Source organism: Sminthopsis crassicaudata, chromosome 4 (genome assembly GCF_048593235.1).
Source record: "Sminthopsis crassicaudata isolate SCR6 chromosome 4, ASM4859323v1, whole genome shotgun sequence".
NCBI classification, from domain to species: domain Eukaryota; kingdom Metazoa; phylum Chordata; class Mammalia; order Dasyuromorphia; family Dasyuridae; genus Sminthopsis; species Sminthopsis crassicaudata.
Window position 1 is genome coordinate 141,673,297 of NC_133620.1, and position 23,713 is coordinate 141,697,009.

General features: G+C 33.1%; 1 protein-coding gene across 19 annotated transcripts in view; it reads right to left on the reverse strand.

The window, feature by feature from the left end:
* Positions 1 to 23,713, reverse strand: part of ESR1 (estrogen receptor 1) — a 477,882-nt gene that overhangs the window by 243,523 nt on the left and 210,646 nt on the right. For 15 of the 19 annotated variants that reach the window (XM_074309534.1, XM_074309528.1, XM_074309533.1 and 12 more), the window contains one exon: positions 12,874 to 12,990. In XM_074309534.1, coding sequence (XP_074165635.1) covers positions 12,874 to 12,990 — 117 coding nt within the window. The remainder of the gene's footprint in view (positions 1 to 12,873; positions 12,991 to 23,713) is intronic. The other 4 variants (XM_074309519.1, XM_074309521.1, XM_074309524.1 and 1 more) reach the window with 1 other exon arrangement.

Consider the following 23,713-nt stretch of genomic DNA (forward strand, 5'->3'; position numbering starts at 1 on the left):
GAGTTTTTATCTGTTTCCATTCCCATAGCTGAACAATTAAGAAAGTTATTATACTCAAGTTGCTATGCTCTCATCTTGCTAGTGCAAAACAAACAAACAAAAATTATCTTTTCCCAATCATAAGAGAGTGACATTCCTTCCACTTAAAGAAAAATCTTCCCATCTCTTAACAGATATTTCAACCTGCTATCTCCTTTACTAGATATCATTTGAATTTTTATTACAAAAGTAATTTTGATACAGCTGAAGTTGCTTTTAGCAACCAAAAATATTTACAAACTGCCTTTTGATACATTCAAAACTCTAAAATGTTTGAGTTCAGATCACAGATCAAAGAATTTTAGAGCTGAAAGAAATCTTTGATAGCTCTAATGCTAAGACCATCAGTTTTCATAGATGAAAAGTCCAGCGAATTTATATGACTTATTCCAGTTTACCCAACTAGTTGATAGGAAAGCTATTACTAGAACTCAGACCTCTGAACACCCATTCTATTATTCTATTCACTATATACACTGCCTCTCTCTTATCCCAGAATGCTTTAAAATGCAAGACATAATGTAGTTTTAGAACAAAGATTTAAAGTGATTTCATGTAAGTAGTAAAAATTTGGGTGGGATATTCATTTTCAATTTTATTCATGAGAAATTAAATCTAAAAAGTATCTCTAAATAGGAATAATCTTCCTATAAGTACTTTGATGGACTTCCCTTAAAGGAAAATGACTTCAAATATACTTGGCTGATTTGTAGAACAATCCTGTTAAAAGCAATTATTCATACTAAATATGTGATTGTTAGGGATATAGAGTGCTAGAAGAAAACTTCCTTATTGCTTCATTATTATTTGGCCCAACTGACATTAAGATTTCACTTCAATACTATGACACCTTTTATGATGAATTTAACCACATAATAATTGACATTAAAATAGGATATAAAATTTGCAAAATACTTTGCATACTTATTTGATTCACACAACAATTTTGTGAAATAGATACTACTATCTCCACATCACAGATGAGATAAGGATTAACCCTTGAAAAGTTAAATGATTTGTACTGGGTCACATGGCTTTTAAGTGTCAGAAATTAGATTTGAAAGTAGGTCCTCCTGGCTCCAAGGCCAGCATGCCCTCCATTGTTTTATCCTCTAGTGTCATTTAATGTCTATCTTCTCTAATCATATTCCTCAAAAACATAGAATGAGCTTGGGTTTATAGAATATGCAACTAGGAATTTGACATTACAACCATATTTTATAGGAATCAGTGCTATGCTTATAGTCTTACATTGCAAAGTGTTCCATAAATTCATATATTTATAGATTTCCACTTAGCAAAGATCACAGGCAAAGGATATTGTTTCTGATTGTTATTTATAGGCTAAAACAAACTCATGTCACCACCAAAATTTCTTCTAGTATTATAAAATTCGGAATAGATTAAAATTCCCCTCCCAAAAATTGACCATATTTTACCAACATAAGAAATACATAATATCTGTTATTTTATTCCACTTATATCTTAATCTATAAGCATAATATAAATATCATACATTTTGCTTAGAAAATCTAGCAATATATTTCAAGCAGATATAAAAAATATCCTTCCATTTACTTGCTGTATTTTTGGTCTATTCATTGCAAATTCTAATTTCCACTACTAACATCAAAAATACTAATGAATAATTTGCATCAGGAGATAATTACATGAATCTCTCATGTCTGGGAAAAATCCATTTGTTGCATTAAATATTGTCTTGCTTCTATTTCTGAGAAAGTTTTTAGTAGATGTCCTGAATTTCTGCTTTTCGTTGTTCATTTAAAATTATCATATGATGTATGCATACATGTGTATATAAACACATAATGAATATTCAATTCAAAAGTAAAATATTTCTAAAATATTACAGTCTATACAATTATCATTTGTTATGGGCATTTTTTTTACCAAAGGGAAAAAGAATTGTTTCAAAAATTGATAAATCAATTTAGAAAAAACAGCTCAATGTAAGGATGTTTTTATTTTACATGAAAGGTAGCACCTGAACTAAATCTTGAAAGAAGAGAAGGATTCTAAGTAAAATAGTCTTTGTTTCAAAACTTTATATTCTAAAAAATATAAGAATAGATCTTGATCAGTTTCAATATTTAATATTACAAATTGGCATAACAATCAGTTATAGGTTGCTCCAGAGTAAAAAAAAAAAAAAAAATTTAGTTCCTCCAATAAAACATAAGCTCCTTGATAGCAGGGAATGTTTAACTTTTTGCCTTTATATCTCTAATGAATAGCACAGTGCCAGGCACATGACAGACATTTTAAAAAATTTTATTAGTTAATTGATTTTACCTTTTCTCTAACTCTAAAGTCAAATCCTTAATGTTCATTCTTAATCATTCCTCCTGAAGCATTCACTCCCATATATGAGTCATACCAACTCAGTATTTCACTTCTACCCTCTTTAGTGATTTGTTGAACTTTGCAATTATTAGTATTAATGATCTATTAGTAATCTTATGGAGAATAAGCAGATAACAATTTTAAAAGGTATCAATAGTGGAGATTACTGGGATGGGAACTCATTTAGCTGAAATGACAAAGGGGAGAAATTCCTGGCAATGAACATTAATTTGAGCAACTTAGTAAGATTTCACATGGTACTTTCTTTTGAATTTTCTGGCTATAGAGACTCCTTAGGCTTCCTTCATTATGAGGAAGGAAGGAAGGAAAGAAGGAAGGCAAGGAGGAGGGAGGAAAAGACAAAGAAATAAAGAAAAAAGAAAGAGGAAAAGAGATGGAAGGATAGGAGAGGAATTATGCTAGGGAATAAAATATATAAAGGAAGGGAGAAAGAAAGGAAGGAAAGGAGGAAGGAAGGGAAAAGGCAGAAGGAGGGAGGGAAGGAGAAAAAGAGAAAGAAATAAAGAAAAAAGAAAGAAGAAAAGAGAGGGAAGGATAGGAGAGGACAGGAAAGGACAAAACAAGAGAAAAGAGGAGAGAAGACAAGAGAAGAGAGGAGAGGAAGGAGAGAATCTACCTTTTGGTTTCATTACTATAAAAAAATGGGCTTTAACACCCAGTGTGAGTAATGAATATTATGTCATTTCACTTCCTGGTTGAAAAATATTGGAAATTTCAGACCTGACAAGATATCTTAGAGGTAGAAAATAGATGCACGCAAACACTATATGAACATTTAGATAATGTATTCACAGTCATATCAATGCAGAAGAATCAGGAAGTCTGAGTTATAGACTGAGTTGGAATAATCCCATGAGCATTTGGACAAATATTTCCTGGTCTGCTGGGCACCTGGCCCAATCCCTCTTGGCTTCTTCAAACCTACTTCTAGTCCAGCACCAATCTGCCTTCCAGTTTTTCCAGCAACTTTCTTATTTCAACCACCCAGAAGTCTGAAAACCACATGGGAATCCTGAATAACAAATCCAGAGGACCCAAATGGAGAAATTAATTTGAGGAAAAGAAGCAAGTTACTACAAGAGTAAAAAAAAAACTGTTTGAAATGTACAGGATAAAGTTGGTTAAAGTGAATAAATAAGAGAAACCAGGTAAATAAAAAAGAATTAGTAGATATTATGTTGAAGATGGCAGTACACCAAGCATGAAAAATAGTCCAGACTACTCTCAGAAAGTAACCTTACACTATTTGTAAGCTAAGTGTTGCTATCCAATTCTATTATTCTTGACAAATAACTGTTTTAATGAGAACAATGTACATGTTCAACATATCAATGGATAGACCTCATTGATAATTCTTTTGATTAATTATTATACTGTCTAATCTATGAAATGTAAGATGAAATCCTATAGAACTCATCCACCAATTCATATCTCTTAGACAAACATTCCAAGAAAAGAATAAACAGGAGGCCCAGAATTGAACAGAAACATGAAGGCAAGCTGAGTTGCCTTTGAGAAAGCAAATAGCTCTTCTCAATCTCCCTGAAACAAAAGCTTTCTTTTTCACACTGATAATCTTTCTTCTAGTGAAGTTAGAAGGCTGAGAGTCACGGAATGCTAAAATGTCTAAAGACTTGTTGAAGATCAGACAAAAGGCATTAGAGAAGCAAAGTGGAAGGGAGATGGGAAGGAGATGAGCTGTAACACATCACAAGTGAGTACTTAAGCAAGAGAAATGGTATTAATTATGTCATCAGAAAAAGATATGACTAAAAAAAGACTATGAGATGGTCAGGTGGCAACAATGGAATAAAACAGTGGATAGCCAATGTGCTCCATTGATATCTATGTAATACCAAAATGTGAAGAACTCTCAATTCCTGCATACAGTCCCAGGGTGGTTTTAAGAGGACATGAGCAAGTTGCACAAGATAGGCAGGTATCAGGTATGGATGGTGTATAATCTACATTGTTGGTGAAAGAACCCACATCAAAGAATCATAAGTTCACTTAAGTATTATAGTATCTTTTATAGACTTCTCATTAGTATCTCAAAAAATGGAATAATAATATTTTTCCAATTACCCTCATAACTAGGAATAGACAGGAAACACCAGACAATCCAATGGCATCCAAACAAACAACCCAAGCTTTTTTATTGTCAATTCAACTGTTCTTTGACTTAAAATCTAGCTCTTTCTGTCTCTGTTCCCATGCTATTTTTTTACTATTTCCCTATGACCTGTCACATCATTTTTATGGCTACATAAGTATAATGCAGTTTAGAAAGGCAAAAATAGACACATTTTACATCTGTCAGCAATATACTAGCAGATAAGATTGAGATCAAGCATTGTCAGCTTCCAAAGTAATGATATAAGGAAATATTGAACTCATGAAATATAAGCTAAATGAGTTCAATATTATCTGTTTTTGTTCATATATTTAAGTATTACTTCTTATCTTAAAACTATAAATTATTAGATGCTAAATACAAAAATGAAAACAGAATATTAATATATCTCAGGTGCTTTTCCTACTCAGGAAGGACTAGGCAAAGCAGGTTTATAAATATCAGGCTCTGGCTCTCATATCTTTGCTGCTTGATTAACTGGTCATTACAATAAATGAGAAGCTTCTCTGAGCTGTTGTGGCCACTAAACAACTTTTAAGAAGAGTTAGCAAAAGAGCAACTTTACCTGTCATCACAACTTCTAACCAACAAAAGTGGTCATTCCAATCAATGGTTATCCTCACCATATAGCCAGCAATTTATTGAAGGACTACAATAACTGGACACTCATTCCAGCATCACTGTCCCTACAGCATCAGATACCCCCTCCAACTTTCCTTGTCAGCAGCACCTTGGTCAGTGGCTCAGGTAAAGGTAATTAGTGTCCCAGTTTCAAGCATTGGACCATTAGATAATGACAAGAATTTTTGTAGCAAGATTTCTTTCAATTTTTCAGTAGCTATGCTCTTGAGGAGAAAGGGTGTATGGATAGGCAAAAGAAGTTTCTAGGGAGATAAATGTATTTTTATTCCAGAGATTGTTAGCTTCTGGATGGAGAGTCTCCTTACATCCTTAGGAAAGTGGTGATGATAATTTTCCTCTTCTTGATTATACAGCTTACTTTATTTCCAATTAGGGACCTTGCTGATTCAACTAGAATTACTACCCTTCTTAGTGGGTTTTGGTAAGAGTTGCCTCCTTGGATGCTGGGAGGATAAACAATGTGACAGGCTTCTGAAAGCAGGAACAGGGGCTCAAGGGAGGAAAATCTTTCTAATTGCTGTGCTTGCGATTCTTGAGCTCTTTAAATCTGGGCTAAGATTGGGGAGACAAATACAAAATCTGAAAATACCTGTTCTCCAATTTGGAACTATGCCCAAAGGGTTATAAAACCATGCATATCTTTTGATCCAGCAGTGTCTCTACTGGTTTATATCCCAAAGAGATCATAAAAGAGGGGAAAGGACCCACATGTGCAAAAATGGTTATAGTAGTCCTTTTTGTAGTTGCAAAAAACTGGTAATTGAGTGGATGCCCAAAAGTTGGGGAAAGGCTGAATAAGATATGATACATGTATGTAATGGAATTTTATTGTTCTATATGAAATGATGAAAAAGCTGATTTCAGAAAAAACTAGAAAGACTTAACATGAACTGATGTTAGGTGAAGTAAGCTTCAGAATTAAGAGAATATTATTCAGAGGAACAATAAGATTGTATAATGATCAATGGTAATGGACTTGGCTCTTTTAAACAGTGAGGTGATTCCAGGCAATTCCAATAGACTTGTGATGGAAAAATGCCATCCACATCCAGAGAGAGATCTATGGAAGCTAAATGTGGATCAAATCATAGTATTTTTGTCTTTTTTATTTGTTTTCTTGGTTTTTTGTCTTTCTCATGTTTTTTTCTCTTTTGTTCTGATTTTTCTTACACAACAGATTGGTATCTTGGCGGGGGGAGGAGGAGGTGAAAGAGAGAAATTTGGGATACAAAGTTTTATAAAGGCAAAATTCAAAAACTATCTTTGTGTGTATTTGGAAAAACAAAATACTATTAAAAATGAGAGTATCTTCTCTCAAGGACTTTACATTCCAATATGTTGACAACAAATATAAAATAATAGTTATTAAATGTGTGGACAAATTCTAAAAGAAATAAATTAATACCTTCAAAAATATAGCTTGCCCAGATTAACAGAGGAAGAAGTAAGTAGTCTAAATAGTCCCATCTCAGAAAAAGAAATAGACCAAGCTATTAACCAACTTCCTAAGAAAAAGTCCCCAGGACCAGATGGATTTACAGGTGAATTCTACCAAACATTTAAAGAACAACTAACTCCAATGCTATGTAAACTATTTGAAAAAATAGGGATTGAAGGAGTCCTACCAAATTTCTTCTATGACACAGACATGGTACTGATACCTAAACCAGGTAGATCGAAAACTGAGAAAGAAAACTATAGACCAATTTCCTTAATGAATATTGATGCTAAAATCTTAAATAAGATATTAGCAAATAGACTTCAGAAAATCATCCCCAGGATAATACACTATGAGCAAGTGGGATTTATACCAGGAATTCAGGACTGGGTTAATATTAGGAAAACTATTAGTATAATTGACCATATTAATAATCAAATTAATAAAAACCATATGATCATCTCAATAGATGCAGAAAAAGCATTTGATAAAATCCAACATCCATTCCTACTAAAAACGCTTGAGAGTATAGGAATAAATGGACTATTCCTTAAAATAATAAGGAGCATATATTTAAAACCTTCAGTAAACATCATATGTAATGGTGATAAACTAGAACCTTTCCCTGTAAGATCAGGAGTGAAACAAGGTTGCCCACTATCACCATTACTATTCAATATAGTACTAGAAACTCTAGCCTCGGCAATAAGAGCCGAGAAAGAGATTCAAGGAATTAGAGTAGGAAATGAAGAAATCAGATTATCACTTTTTGCAGATGACATGATGGTATACTTAGAGAACCTCAAAGACTCTGCTAAAAAGCTATTAGAAATAATTCAGAATTTTAGCAAAGTTGCAGGATACAAAATAAATCCACATAAATCCTCAGCATTTTTATACATTACCAACACAATCCAACAGCAAGAGATACAAAGAGAAATTCCATTCAAAATAACAGTCGATAGTATAAAATATTTGGGAATATATCTACCAAAGGAGAGTCAGGAATTATATGAGCAAAATTACAAAACACTTGCCACAAAAATAAAGTCAGATTTAAATAATTGGAAAGACATTCAGTGTTCTTGGATAGGCCGAGCAAATATAAAAAAGATGACAATACTCCCCAAACTAATCTATTTATTTAGTGCTATACCAATCAGACTCCCAAGAAACTATTATAATGACCTAGAAAAAATAACAACAAAATTTATATGGAAGAATAAAAGGTCGAGAATTGCAAGGGAACTAATGAAAAAAAAGTCAGAGGAAGGTGGTCTAAGTGTACCTGATTTAAAGCTATATTATAAAGCAACAGTCACCAAAACCATTTGGTATTGGCTAAGAAATAGACTAGTTGATCAGTGGCATAGGTTAGGTTCACAGGGCAAGATAGTGAATAAAAATAGCAATCTAATCTTTGACAAACCCAAAGATCCCAAATTTTGGGATAAGAATTCATTTGACAAAAACTGCTGGGAAAACTGGAAATTAGTATGGCAGAAACTAGGCATGGACCCACATTTAACACCACATACTAAGATTAGATCAAAATGGGTCCAAGATTTAGGCATAAAGAACGAAATCATAAATAAATTGGAGGAACATGGGATGGTTTACCTCTCAGACTTGTGGAGGAGGAAGGAGTTTGTGTCCAAGGGAGAACTAGAGACCATTATTGATCACAAAATAGAAAATTTTGATTACACCAAATTAAAAAGTTTCTGCACAAACAAAACTAATGCAAACAAGATTAGAAGGGAAGTAACAAATTGGGAAAAAATTTTACAGTTAAAGGTTCTGATAAAGGCCCCATCTCCAAAATATACAGAGAATTGACTTTAATTTATAAGAAATCAAGCCATTCTCCAATTGATAAATGGTCAAAGGATATGAACAGACAATTTTCAGATGATGAAATTAAAACTATTTCTACTCATATGAAAGAGTGGAAATACTAAAGAAGGGAAAGCGACCTGTATGTGCCAAAATGTTTGTGGCAGCCCTTTTCATAGTTGCTAGAAGCTGGAAGTTGAATGGATGTCCATCAATTGGAGAATGGTTGGGTAAATTATGGTATATGAATGTTATGGAATATTATTGTTCTATAAGAAATGACCAACAGGAGAAATACAGAGAGGCTTGGAGAGACTTACATCAACTGATGCTAAGTGAAACGAGCAGAACCAGAAGATCATTATACACTTCAAATGATACTGTACGAGGATGTATGCTGATGGAAGTGGATATCTTCAACATAGAGAAGAGCTAATCCAATTCCAGTTGATTAATGATGGACAGAATCAGTTACATCCAGAAAAGGAACACTGGGAAATGAGTTTAAACTGTTATTTTTACCTTCTGAATCCAATTCTTCCTGTGCAACAAAAAATTCGGTTCTACACACATATATTGTATCTAGAATATATTGTAATATATATAACATATATAAGACTGCCTGCCATCTGGGGGAGGGGGTTGGGGGAGGAAGGGAAAAAATCTGAATAGAAGTAAGTGCAAGGGATAATGTTGTAAAAAATTACCCATGCATATGTACTGTCAAAAAAAAGTTATAATTATAAAATAAAATAAAAATTAAATTATTAAAAAAAGAAAGAAATTAAACCCTTATAAATAGGCACATGGAAGGGAATGCGTGTATGTATGTATATAATTATCTTTCATTTATTCCAATTTAAACATTCTTTCTTCATATAAACAAAAGATCCCTCAGGTTTAATCTTGATAGTATAAAAGATGATGTTTGTCAAATAAAATGATAATATCACTAGTCCAAAGTCTTACAGACAGTCAGTAATGGGAGTGGGAGTTGATTTAGGGTCCTATGATTTAGTTCAGTGTTTTGCTACCACAGTAAGAACCCTTTGATAATTTCTAACCAAAAAGGGGGAAGTGATTTATTAAAAGCCTAGCTAATTTATTTTAAATTGTCATCAAAATCCATTCTACCATAATTTTACTTCATAACTAATTTTTGAGTTGCATCATGCATTTTGAGTCATCTAAATACATGTGTACCAAATAGATATAGCAATACTCTTTATATTAACAAAAAACTCAGAACAAAGCATTAAGAAAGAATTTTTTTTAATCTAGCAATTGAGAGATGGTTAAATAAACTATGGCACATGAATGTAATTGAATGTTATTGCACTGTGACAAAGGAGTATTAGAGTCAGCTCTAAATATTAGCTCAGGAGAACCAAATATTGAACATACACTGAACATTTAACACTGGAAGCTGAAAACTCTACAGATAAGGACCTGAATTATTGTTTTTGAAATTGTCTAGATTTAAGAGAGTGTCAAAGAGAATGTTAATAATGCAGATTAAATTTAAAAGTGTGTGATAATTTTTTTTGGAGAGCTGATTGTTAAATATGTATCATCACAGACTTGACTATAAGAAACAATAAATACAATTAGTATTGTAAAATTTGATGAAAAGTAAAATGGCAGGGGAGAGAAAGACAGGGGAAAGGGAATGTGCATGTGTGTGTATGTGTATGCATGCAATCTCTTCAACTAAGAGATAGGAGAGAATGTATTCTTTCCTAGTCTTTTCCCCTATTTCTTTTGAAGAGGTGGAAAATTATTGGTATGGAAGTTAAGTACATGTAACTTTGGACTAGGCTGATATTTTAGTTTTAATGAGTTGTTTATTACCTTTTAATTTTTTTCTTTATTTTAAGATATAGCAGAAGAGGAGAAGGAAGATAGAATATACTAATAAATGAAAATTAAAATTTAAAAATGTTTAGTATTCATGTAGTGCTTTAAGCTTTTCAAAGGCCTCTACGAATATTATTTCATTTGATCCTCTCAACAACCCTGGAATCTATTATTACTCCATTTCATAGATGAGGAAACTGGACCATATATGTAAAATGATTCATCTAGGATCACACAATAAGTAAATATCTGAGACTATATTTGAACTTATGTTCCTGATACCAAGGATTATCTCTCTATCCAATGTCACTTAGCTGTCATATTGATATACATATATACAGGGTATCCCCAAAATCTAAGTTATTATAATGTAGAGGGCATTAAGTCTTTGGGAATATCATTTAATATAGATGTGTGGAAGGGAAACAATCATTTAAGCTGTATATATGTTTTCTTATTTTTTAAATGGTGGTGATGGTTTTTATTCTACTTAGATTTAGGAGATGTGTTCAATTGAAACAAGATAATACACACATACACATAGAGAGAGAGAGACTGTTACAGGAAAGCAAAAGTCTTTTTGTGAAGGAGGGATTACATAAGAGAACATCACTTTTATTTGGGCATCCTTATAGAAAAAAAGCTAATTTCAGACTCAACAAGTGGACACTTTTGGCTTTCTGAGGGAATCTGAGGAATTTAAACAGCTGTTTTGAAACTAGGATCTCAGAAAGCAGAGCAATTTGACTTTGACTTTTACTGTTTCAAATTTCATCTCTTTCACTATTAAATTCTTGTCACATATCAAGTTACCTTAAGTAGCTTTTTGTGGGTTTAATTAAGTCTTACTAATTCTCCAACAGCTCAGAGAGAGATGAATTCCTTAAATATTTAATCTGTTTATGACTCAAGGTGTCATTTTCTGAATACAGCAGTAAAATTCTTGGAATTAATTACTCTTTGAATTAAACTGCCTTTTTTATATACTCGACATTTAATCATAGTTCACCCAATGTGTAAATCAAATAATCCATCTATGCATCATGGAAAATTTACTTCAAATGTTGCATTTAGTAAGTAGCTATAGGGCCTCAGTGTTGACCACAAGTAGAAGATTTTCTCACTGTTACCACATCAGTTCACATCTTCAGTCCTATCCAGCTTTATCTTTTCACTGATTCCCACACTTGATTCTTTTTCCCTCTCCTTCCTTTGTTCAAGTCCGTTGAATGTTTTAAGCAGCCAGCTTCCTCTTATTTGTCAAATTAGAAACTCAAGCATGTTTTGCACATTACCCTTTTTTAAAACCACAATTTCGTACTTCCATTAGGACCCTTTTTCCTATTAGAACAAATACCAAGCAAAATTCTTGTCCTATTCTTGTTCTTTATGCACTTGTACAAATGTTGTATCTAGCTGTATCTAGCACTAGGGATTATTGTCATAGGGAACTCTCATTTCTAGTGCAGACTCTGCAATTAATAGCTTGGAGAATTATTTATATCAATGAGAAATTCAATGATTTGCCTAAGGACAGTATGTCAGTGGGAGGATCTGAACCCAGATCTGCATGGTTCTGAGGCCCACTTCACTGAGCTTCCTCTCTATCTGCGAATATTAATGTTAATTGTATATTTGTCCCCACAGCTATACTGTGACTTCTGCTAGTTCCAACTTCCTCCCTCACTAACTGTATACACTCAATCACTCAACAATTGTTCAGTGCCTACTGTGAGCCAAGCATTTGGCTAGTCTTTGTAGGGAAGTTACAAAGAATTAGAAGATGGTGTAATAGCAGAGATGAAGAATATATTTAGGTTCCTAGATAACTTGAGAATATTCTATTTTAATAGGTATTTTATGCCTCATACATACTAGTTTAGGAATTATGAGGATGAACATGGTCTGACAGACAGAATGATTTCCAGTCATTTCAGTAAACATCAATATTCTCCTAAGGTATAAGCATCTTATTTTCACACTTGCAAGATTTGATTTTGAGAGTTACATAGCATTTCAGAAATAGTTTCCTAGCTTCAAACAATAGTAGATAGTAAGGGAAAGATAATTTTTAAGATTATTTTTTAAATGGTCTCTTCCTTTTGCAATGTATTTTCCACACATTTTTTGTCTTAAAGCACATTGAGAGAATATGAAATAATCACATAAAGAATTTCAGATACACTTTCATATATATGTATGTATATACATATGTACATATATCAATATCTATTGGGGGATATATTGTGGTATTTTTTTTTTTGCTGAGGCAATTGATGGTAAGTAACTTGCCCAGGGTCACATAGCTAGGCAATGTTAAGTATCTGAGACCAGATTTGAATTCAGATCATTCAGGGCTGGTGATCTATCCACTGTGCCACCTAGCTGCCCCAATACTTTTTAATAATAAAACTCTCACTGAAAACTGAATTAAAAGAATGATGGCTAAAATTCATCTCACTGACCCCTCTGATACTAAACAAGGACAAAATTATATGGTAATAAAATATATATTATATGGTCCTCGCCAGGTGGTACCTACCACCTTTCATCATGCCCACTTCATAGCACTTTCGCAGTCGACAGGCTTGGCAACTCTTTCTTCTGTTCTTGTCAATGGTGCACTGGTTAGTCGCAGGACACATGTAGTCATTATGCCCTGTTCAAAGCAAGAGGAGATAAAAGAATATGATTTCTGAGAACTGAATCAGTTCAATTTAAACACAATGGAGTTGTTTGCATGAGATTCTGTGACACTTACCTAATCAATGTGGCTACTTTTGCCACCAAAACCAATTTAAGTGATGGTCATATAAACATCTTTTTAACCAAATCAAAAACCAATCATTTAGACTTGATTTCAGCCTTAGCAACTTTCTCAGTCATTTGAGAAAGTTAATGGAAGCAGATTTCAGTTTCACAGCCTCATCTTTATTTCTCTAGCTATTCTGCATACTACCAGAAATTAATGCTCCATACCTGAAATGTTCTCCCTTCTCATCTTCACTCTATAGCTTCTTTCTGTTCTCAGCTAATTTCCTTCAATAAGATTTCTTTGCTAATCCCTTCTAATTCATATTCTTCTTCTTATAATTCTAATACCTTGTGTTTATTGATTGTTTCCTATTAATCCTGTATATAGCTTGCTTTAACATTTATATGTTATTAATTTATCTTTTAGATTCCTAAAGAGTAAAGACTATCTTTGACCTCTATATTCTTGACAGTCCCAACAGTTGGCACATAGTAGGCACTTACTAAATACTTATTGACTACCTGTTGTTTGTCTTTCAGGTATATCTGAGTTTTGGGGACTCCATTTGGGATTTCCTTGGCAAAAATTCTGAAATAGATTTCCATTTGCTTCTTTAGTTTACTTTACAGATGAGAAAAACTTAAGACAAAAAAGGTTACTTGACTTGCCCAGAGTCACATAACCTGTAACTGTCTAAAGCCAGATTTGGACTCAGGAAGATGAGATTTCTTCACTCCAGGAAGGCCCCCTAATGGCTTCATCAGCTAGCTGCCCTACTAATTACCTGAGTTCTATGTGAGGACATAACAGATAGAGTAGAGTAAGTAAGGTGCATATAGGAAGTGGAAGAAAAATCACTGATGGAGAAGAATTCAGGAGGTAAAAGGGAAATTATTCAATCAATCAGTTAACATTTATTAAGCACCTATTATGTGTCAGGCACTGTTTGGGCTGGGAATACAAAAAGAAGCAGAGATGGTCCTTACCAAGAAGCTCACAGTCTAATGGTAGAGTCAACATTATACAACATTTGTAGAAACAAGGTATATACAAGATAAATAGGAAATAATTAACAGAGGGAAGGCACTAAAAGTAAAAGGGGTTGGAAAGTGCTTTTTGTAAAAGATGAGAATTTAGCTGTAATTTAAAGGAAATCAGGGAAGTTAGTAGGTAGAAATGAGTAGGGAGAGTATTCCAGAGGATACCCAGGAAAAATTCCCAGAATGAAAAAATGGATTTTATTCACAGAACAACCGGAAGGTCAGTGTAAGAATACATGGTGAGGAGGCAGTTGTAATAAGTCTAGAAAGTTATTAGGAGGTTGGTTATAAAGGGTACTGAAAAGAGAAAGAAGAGGAAACCTGAATGTGGGTATAAGTGAGGTAAAGTATGACAGGTTCTTCTTAAATGGTAGTTCAAGTGAGAGAGTTCCCAATGAGAAAAGAAGGACCCTATAATAAACATTTCTTGTGGTGGTAAAATTCAAATAATGGAAGGCCTCGAGAACCAGGAAAAAATGTGAAGTCACATACATTCTGAATCATAAGTTAAATTAAATGACTCCTGAATTCCTTTCCAAGTATCTTAGATTTTAAAACTTTATGGGTTTATGAGTGCCCAATTAATACTTACCAGGCATTAGCCAAGGAATCATTTTTTCTCCATCCTCCCCCAACCCTAGGAATAATTACCATTAAATATAAATATGTATAAATATACACATATGCATACATATATGCATGTGCATAATATATGTGAGTATAATATATACAGACCTACAGACCTAATACACATATGTAAAATAATTCTATATATACTTCTATTTATCAGTTCTTTCTTTGAATATAGATGGTATCTTTCTTCATATGTTCTTTATAGTTAATTTTAATATTTATAATATGCAAAATAATAATCTTTCTTAAAACAATATTACTGTTTCTGTATACCATGTTATCTTGGTTTTGTTCTTTTCATTCTTCATTATTTTGTGTAAATCTTTCCATGTTTTTCTGATATCATTGAGTTTATCACTTCTTACAACATAACAGTATTCTATCACAATCATATACTACAGCTTGTTCATCCATTCTCCAAATGATCAGCTTTCCTTCAATTTCCATTTCTTGGCCACCACAAAGAGAACTTTTATAAGCATTTTAGAAAATATAAATGCTTTTTTTTTTCCTTAATCATCTTTGGAAATAGATCAAGTTGTATATTGCTGGATCAAAGGACAAAGGTAGTTTAGTAACTCAAAAAGTAATGGTGAAGGAATAGTCAAAAATAATACATGATCTAGTGATATGTATGAATATACAAAGTATGGATGCATCTTCAAGGTCTTCCTTTTTTCTATAATGCCCTTATTTGTTCTATAACTATTCAGACATGGTGAAATGGCAAACAAAAGGCTTAAAAGTATTTAAGTATTTTCCAGAAAGTTATTTCCTTTCAGAGAGGAGTTTACATGATCAAGGGTAACTGAGAAAACCAGAGAGACTGAATATACTTAGTGGGTGGGAAGAGACAATGTGGTCACAGTGATTATCTAAAAGCTTAACCAGAATGGCACAATGTGATCAATAAGAAGTGTTTTCTGGTGCCCACAAATTCAGTATATTACAAAAAATTTGCAAAACAGAATTGGAGTAGAATTCAAAAACTGAAAAAGAGGAGGTTGTTTAGATAACACCATAGAAGCTATAATACAAAGCCATCAGCAAAAAAAAAGTTTGTCCCAACACAAACTCTTTACCCAAAATAGGCTCCTTTCCAATGATGTCAACCCTGTTAACATATTCTTTCAGAATCATTAGACTCATTCTGGATGCTTCCCTACTTCAGATGTTCTTCAAAATAGAAAAAGGTTGCATACAATTTAGTATTATAATACTTTCATTGCTATTTTCCCCCCAGAATTATACTCTGATACTGGTCTCCTTCCTCTTTGAGGTCAATTGACAATTGTCTAATGCTCTTATATTGAGCATTGTCATAGTCTAACCTATTTCTGAACAAAGCTTTCAGTTCATCCTGTAATTACATATATTTTATGTTATTCATTTTATTTTGATTCTTTTTTTTTTCCTTGATGACAAGACCAAAATTTTCATCATATTTTATAATTTGCAATTCCTATTCATATCTACAGTGGCATATAAAATGCACTGTTGTAAAGGGTGAGAAAGAATGCTATTTGTTGTTATTTATCTATACCATTAAAACAGTTTTATTTAATCTAATTCAATAGAACTAAGGGGAATGAAAAAAGTCTGTTGTTATTAATAATAATAGTTTTTTGTTATCTAGTCATTTCCAGTGCTGGGACTTTTTGTGAACTCTTTTGGGTTCTTTTAGCAAAAAAAAAATATATGTTAGACTGATTTGCCATTTCTTTCTCCATCTCATTTTACAGATGAGGAAACTGAGGCAAACAGGGTTGTGACCCACCCAGGATCACATATCTAATAAGTGTTTGAGGTCAAATTGGAGCTTATCTTCCTGACTCCAGGTCTGCTTTTTATCTACTGTCCTCAAAAATAACTGACATTTATATAGTGCTTTAAGGTTTATAAAAATTTTTATAAATTAAATACTATGTCATTTTGTGAGATAGATGCTATGACTATCCCCATTTTATAGTTGAAGAAACTAAGGCAGCTTACAAAAAGATATATATATATATATATATATGTATATGTATATATATATACACACATATATATATGTATATATATAATTTATATGTATATGTATAATAAATATATATATATATATATAATTCAATTTGATATTTGCAACAATCCTGTTAGATAATTATTATAAGCCATATCACTCCCATTTTGAAGATAAGAAAACCAAGACTCAGAGAAGATGAATTTTTTCTTCATGATTATAAATGTCAGATTTAGAATACAACTTCAGGCCTCTGCTTTCTCCAAATATTTCACTTAAATACCATGTCATATCATATAAGGACATTTTATCTTTCAAACATTTTTATATTACCACACAGAAATGGTTAGATTCCAGAAAAGATTTGAATATTTTTAATACCTATTTACAGCCTCCTAAAATTTTACTTTTTAATTTTGAAAATCACAAAATCTAGCCTATAAGTCTGAAAGACAGGCTTAAGGAAATAGAGCTCTTGACCTCAGGATATAGAGGCTTGCTTACTATATCTACTAGTTTCGTTTACCCTAGATAAGTCACAGACTATCTGAACGTTGGTTTTCTCTTCTGAAAAATGGAGTTCATAAAAATATCTAATTCACAAGCTTTTTGTGTGGATCAAATGAATTATTATGTGTGGAACATTTTACAAAGTATATAAATGTGAACTATCATCAAATCTATAATGGTCATTATGTGGAATACATACATATAAATATATATATATATATATATATATAAAATTAAATAGCTGTGTCTCTGTCCATGTATATACTCCCTCTACTGATGCAAATAGCAGCTTCTCAAAGACTTAATACATTAAATTTTATGGTCAATAACATTCTTACTCTATGAAAAAATTGATAATATAACTCTCTGAATTCTGCTAAGTTTGTCCTCAAAGAAGAACAATCACTAGTACTTGAAAATTTTGTACTTTGTTAGGACTTGTGAAAGCTTACATTCTTCTTTTAAAGAACCCAGGGTCATCTTAATAATTCAATAAAGAACAAAGTTCTTGGGGGCGGAGCCAAGATGGCAGAGAAGACACACACAACATTCATTTAGCGTCAAAAATAGTGCTTGACTGGTAAAATTCAGGAAGATTGGAAGTACAGCAATTTGCCAGCCAAAGATAATCTGGAAAATCACCAGAAAAGGTTTGTCCTGATTGGCAGGAACAGGCCAGCAGAGGCAGGGAGATAGAACCAGAGGCTAGCATACTGAGAGGATGGTCTCTGTGGCTGGAAAATTTACAGCTACCACAGGTTGGCTGCTCTGCTTTGGTTACAAAGCAGTAGATCATCAGAAAAGTTAAAGCCAAAGGTAGAGTGTACTACAAAAAATACCGGAATCTAACAGGATCTAGCTATACCCACCCACAGAAGTGAGTGACTAAACACAGATCATAGCACAACTGTGCAGCCACATTCTGCAGCACAGGGCTTTTGCCCGGGGCAGCCTCTAATCTGCACAGTGCTAGGGAGGGGGGGCTTTGCCCAGGGCAGCCACAAATCTGCAAGAGGGCTCTGTCTGGGGCAATAAAACTTCTGCAGTGCTGCTTTGCTTCCCAGAGAAGAAACACTTCTGGTGCTGGATTCTTCCCAGGGAAGCCTCTGATTGGCACACAGGGGGATTCTGCCTAGGCAGTGACACTTTTGCTGCCCAGCTGCTAGCTCCAGGGCAGCCGCTGATCCATACAGCAAGACTATTCCCAAGGCAGAGACACTTTTGCTGTGTGGGGCTATTCCCAGAGCATTTTCACAGCTTGGCCACTCCATTTGCAGGACAGCTACTGTCCATATATCTATCCCTGCTCTGCAGAAGAAGCTGGTAACCTCCTTTTCCTGAAGGCAGACCCTAAGGGCTTTTAAAAAAATTAGTAAAAAAGCCAAACCTTACCATTAATAGCTTCTATACAGAAAGAGAGCAGGTTTTCAACCCCAGGAGACTAATAGCAGACAGTCTCCAAACAAAACCCCCAAAGGGGGATGTAACCTGATCCCCATCAAAGAAGGCTGTCCTAGAAGAAATTATAAAAAATCTTAAAAGAGAGCTAGAAGAAAAATGGGGAAAGGAAAGAGAAGCTATATAAGAGACTACAGAAAAGGCATATAACTCATTTAAAGAAAAATTTGATAAAGTGGAAAAAAAAGAAAAATTTGATAAAGTGGAAAAAGAAAACAACTTCCTGAAATGTGAATTGGAAAAAAATAAAGAATTCCCAGGAAAGTAGGATTTGTGAATTGGAAAAAGAAAATAACTCAGTAAAAAAAAAATAGTGAAATGGGAAAAAATCCCATTTAAAAATTCAATTGGACATATACAAAAAGAAGTTTAAAAAAAACTAATGAAGAAAAAACTCATTAAAAATCAGAACTGAACAAATAGAAATGAATGATTTATTGAGACATCAAGAATCAGTCAAGCAAAAGAAAAAAAAGAAAAAAAAAGAAAAAAATAGAAATAATGTTAAATATCTACTTGGAAAAACAACAGACCTGGAAAATAGATCTAGTAGAGATAATCTGAGAATTATTGGACTTCCTGGAAATTATGATGAAAAAAAAAAGAGCCTAGATACTATTTTACAGGAAATCATCAAAGAGAACTGCCCAAATGTAATAGAATCAGAAGGTAAAATAGGCATTGAAATAATTCATCAAACACCTTCTGAAAAAGATCCTAAAATAAAATCTCCAAGGAATATTGTGGCTAAATTTCAGAACTATCAGACTAAGGAAAAAATATTACAAGCAGCCAGAAAAAAAAAGACAATTTAAATACCAAGGAGCCACAATAAGGATCACTCAAGATCTTGCTGCTTTCACATTAAAAGATCGAAGGGCCTGGTCTCTGATATTCCAAAAGACAAAAGAACTTGGAATACAGCCAAGAATGAACTACCCAGCTAAGCTGAGCATTTTCTTCCAGGGAAGAAGATGGACATTTAATGAAACAGATGAATTCCATTTGTCTCTAATGAAAAAACCAGAACTAAACAAAAAATTTGACCTCCAATCATGGGACTCAAGAGAAGCAGAAACAGGTAAAAAGAACTCTTGAGAACTGTATTCCTGTTATGGATATACATAAAGAGTGCATGTATAATTTGACTTTACTAATATAACATAAAAAGGGAAGTAGAAATGGAAAGGGGATAGTATCAAAAAAAGGGAAAAGGGGAGATAAAAAGAGGAAATTACATCCCATGAAGAGGCAAAGGAAACCTATCATATCTGAATTTATAGAGGGGGAGGAATATTGTGTGAATCTTACTCTCATCAGATTTGGCTCAAAGAGAAAATAATTGACATATTTTGTTTACAGAGAAACTTCTCTCACCTCATTAAAAAATGGGAGAAGAAAAGGAAAAAGAATAATAAGGAAAAGAAATAGAATAAGTTATTAATCAACTCCCTAAGAAAAAAATCCCCAGAACCAGATGGATTTATATGTTAATTGTACCAAACATTTAAAGAACAATTAACCCCAATGCTATATAAACTATTTGAAAAAATAGAGAATGAAGGAGTCCTACCAAATTCCTTTTATGACACAGACATAGTACTTATACTTAAACAAGGTAGGTTGAAAACAGAGAAAGAAAATTATAGACCAATCTCTCTAATGAATATTGATGCTAAAATATTAAATAAAATATTAGCAAAAAGACTACAGAAAATCATCCCCAGGATAACACACCATGACCAAGTAGAATTTATACCAGGAATGCAGGGATGATTCAATATTAGGAAAACTATTAGTGTAATTGATCATATCAATAACCAAATTAACAAAAACCATATGATCATCTCAATAGATACAGAAAAGGCATTTGATAAAATCCAATATCTATTCCTATTAAAAACACTTGAGAGTATAGGAATAAATGGACTTTTCCTTAAAATAATCAGTAGCATCTATTTAAAACCATCAGTAACTATCATATGCAATGGGGACAAACTGGACCCATTCCCAATTAGATCAGGAGTGAAACTAAGTTGTCCACTATCATCATTACTATTCAATATTGTATTAGAAATGAAAGCTTTAGCAATAAGAGTCGAGAAAGAGATTAAAGGAATTAGAATAGGTAATGAGGAAACCAAATTATCACTCTTTGCTGATGATATGATGATATGCTTAGAGAACCAAAGAGATTCTACTATAAAGCTATTAGAAATAATCCACACCTTTATCAAAGTTGCAGGATACAAAATAAATCCACATAAGTCATCAGCATTCTTATATATCACTAACAAAATCCAACAGTTAGAGTTACAAAGAGAAATTCCATTTAAAGTAACTATAGATAGTATAAAATATTTGGGAATCTATCTGCCAAGGGAAAATCAGGAACTATATGAGCAAAACTACAAAACACTTTCCACGCAAATAAAGCCAGATATAATCAATTGGAAAAATATTATGTGCTCTTGGATAGAGTTAGCAAATATAATAAAGATGGCAATACTACCTAACCTAATCTATTTATTTGGCACTATATCAATCAGACTCCCAAAAAACTATTTTAATGACCTAGGAAAAATAACAACAAAGTTCATATGGAAAAACAAAATTTCAAGGGAACTAATGAAAAAAATCAAATGAAGGTGGCCTAGCTGTACCAGATCTAAAATTATATTATAAAGCAGCAGTTACCAAAACCATTTGGTATTGGCTAAGAAATAGACTAGCTGATCAGTGGAATAGGTTAGGTTCAAAGGACAAAACAGTCAATAACTTTAATAATCTAGTGTTTGACACACCCAAAGACTGCAGCTTTTGGAATAAGAATTCACTGTTGCAAAAATTGTTGGGAAAATTGGAAATTAGTATGGCAGAAACTAGGCATGGACCCACACTTAACACCATACACCAAGATAACATCAAAATGGGTTCATGATCTAGGCATAAAGAATGAGATTATAAATAAATTAGAATATAGGAGAGTTTACCTCTCAGATCTGTGGAGGAGCAAGGAATTTATGACCAAAGAAGAACTAAAGATCATTATTCATCACAAAATAGAAAATTTTGATTATATTAAACCAAAAAGTTTTTGTACAAACAAAACTAATGCAGGCAAGATTAGAAGGGAAGCAATAAACTGGGAACATTTTTACAGTCAAAGGTTCTGATAAAGAACTCATTTCCAAAACATTGACCCTAGAGAATTGACTCTAATTTATAAGAAATCAAGCCATTCTCCAATTGATAAATGGTCAAAGGATATGAACAGACAATTCTCAGACAAAGAAATTGAAACTATTTCTAGCCACATGAAAAGATGCTCCAAGTCATTATTAATCAGAGAAATGCAAATTAAGAGACTTCTGAGATACCACTATACACCTGTCAGATTGACTAGAATGACAAGGAAAGAAAATGCAGAATGTTAGTGGGGATGTGGGAAAACTGGGACATTGATATATTGTTGGTGGAATTGTGAATACATCCAGCAATGTTGGAAAGCAATTTGGAACTATGCTCAAAAAGTTATCAAACTGTGCATACTCTTTGATCCAGCAGTGTTACTACTGGACTTATATCCCAAAGAGATCTTAAAGAAGGGAAAGGGACCTGTATATGTAAGATTGTGGCAGCCCTCTTTGTAGTGGCCAGAAATTGGAAACTGAGTGGATGCCCATAAATTGGATAATGGCTCAATAAATTTTGGTATGTGAATGTTATGGAATATTATTATTCTGTAAGAAATGACCAGCAGGAGGATTTCAGAAAGGCCTGGAGAGACTTATATGAACTGATACTAAGTGAAATGAGCAGAACCAGGAGATCATCATACACTTCAACAATACTGTATGAGGATGTATTCTGGTGGAAGTGGATATCTTTGACAAAGAGAAGATCCAATTCAGTTCCAATTGATCAATAATGGACAGAATCAGTTATACCCAGAGAACGAACACTGGGAAATGATGTGGACTAACCTGCATTTTTGTTGATTTTCCCCCTGGTTATTTTACCTTCTGAATCCTATTGTTCTTGTGCAACAAGAGAACTGTACGGATCTACATACATATATTGTATCTAAAATATACTTTAACATGTTTAACATGTATAAGACTGCCTGATATCTAGGGGAGGAGGTGAAGGGAGGGAAGGGAAAAAACAGAAGTGAACACAAGAGACAATGTTGAAAAATTACCCATGCATATGTTCTGTCAATAAAAAACTATAATTAAAAAAAGAAGAGTTGCACATGTTTAACCTATATCAGATTGTTTGCTGTCTTGGAGAGAGGGGAGGAGAGAGGAAGGGAGAAAAATTTGGAACACAAAGTTCTGCAAAGGTGAATGTTGAAAGCTATCTTTACATGTATTTGGAAAAATAAAATACTATTAAAAAAAAATAAAGGATCCGGTCACAGATCTGGACAGTCACCATATACAATACCAAATGAGAAATTAAGGAATTAGTAATTGTGCATGCTAATCCCAGCAATATTACTAACTACTAACTCCCTTTTTAACTTTGAACAAATTGCTTTAATATTATATGCGACTTTGATGTCTTTCTTTATGCAGAAGAGGCTTACTTAGACCTGCTAAAGAATAGGCATTAAAAATCAATGATGAACATGGCCTCATCTGTATACTAAAAAGAAATTAGTTTGGGTTAAACTAAATTCTTGGGAAAGTGTTTTGGATTTGTGATCAGGGGATTTTTTAATGTGTTTTCCATTTATGAAGTATTTAGGAGATGAGTTGCACTATCAAACACAAACTTACTGGATAAAATTGTAAATTTTCCAATTTACTGAGGGCAAGATAGGACATGCCACGAAATACTTTTAGTTGCAGAACTCTTTGTTCTTTATTCAACTCTGGGGTCAGACCCAATTAGAGCAGGGTGGAGTGGGAACTTGACAGAAATCCTAGTCTCATAAAATTCAGTCCTCTATCCTAAGATATACATTATAAAATAT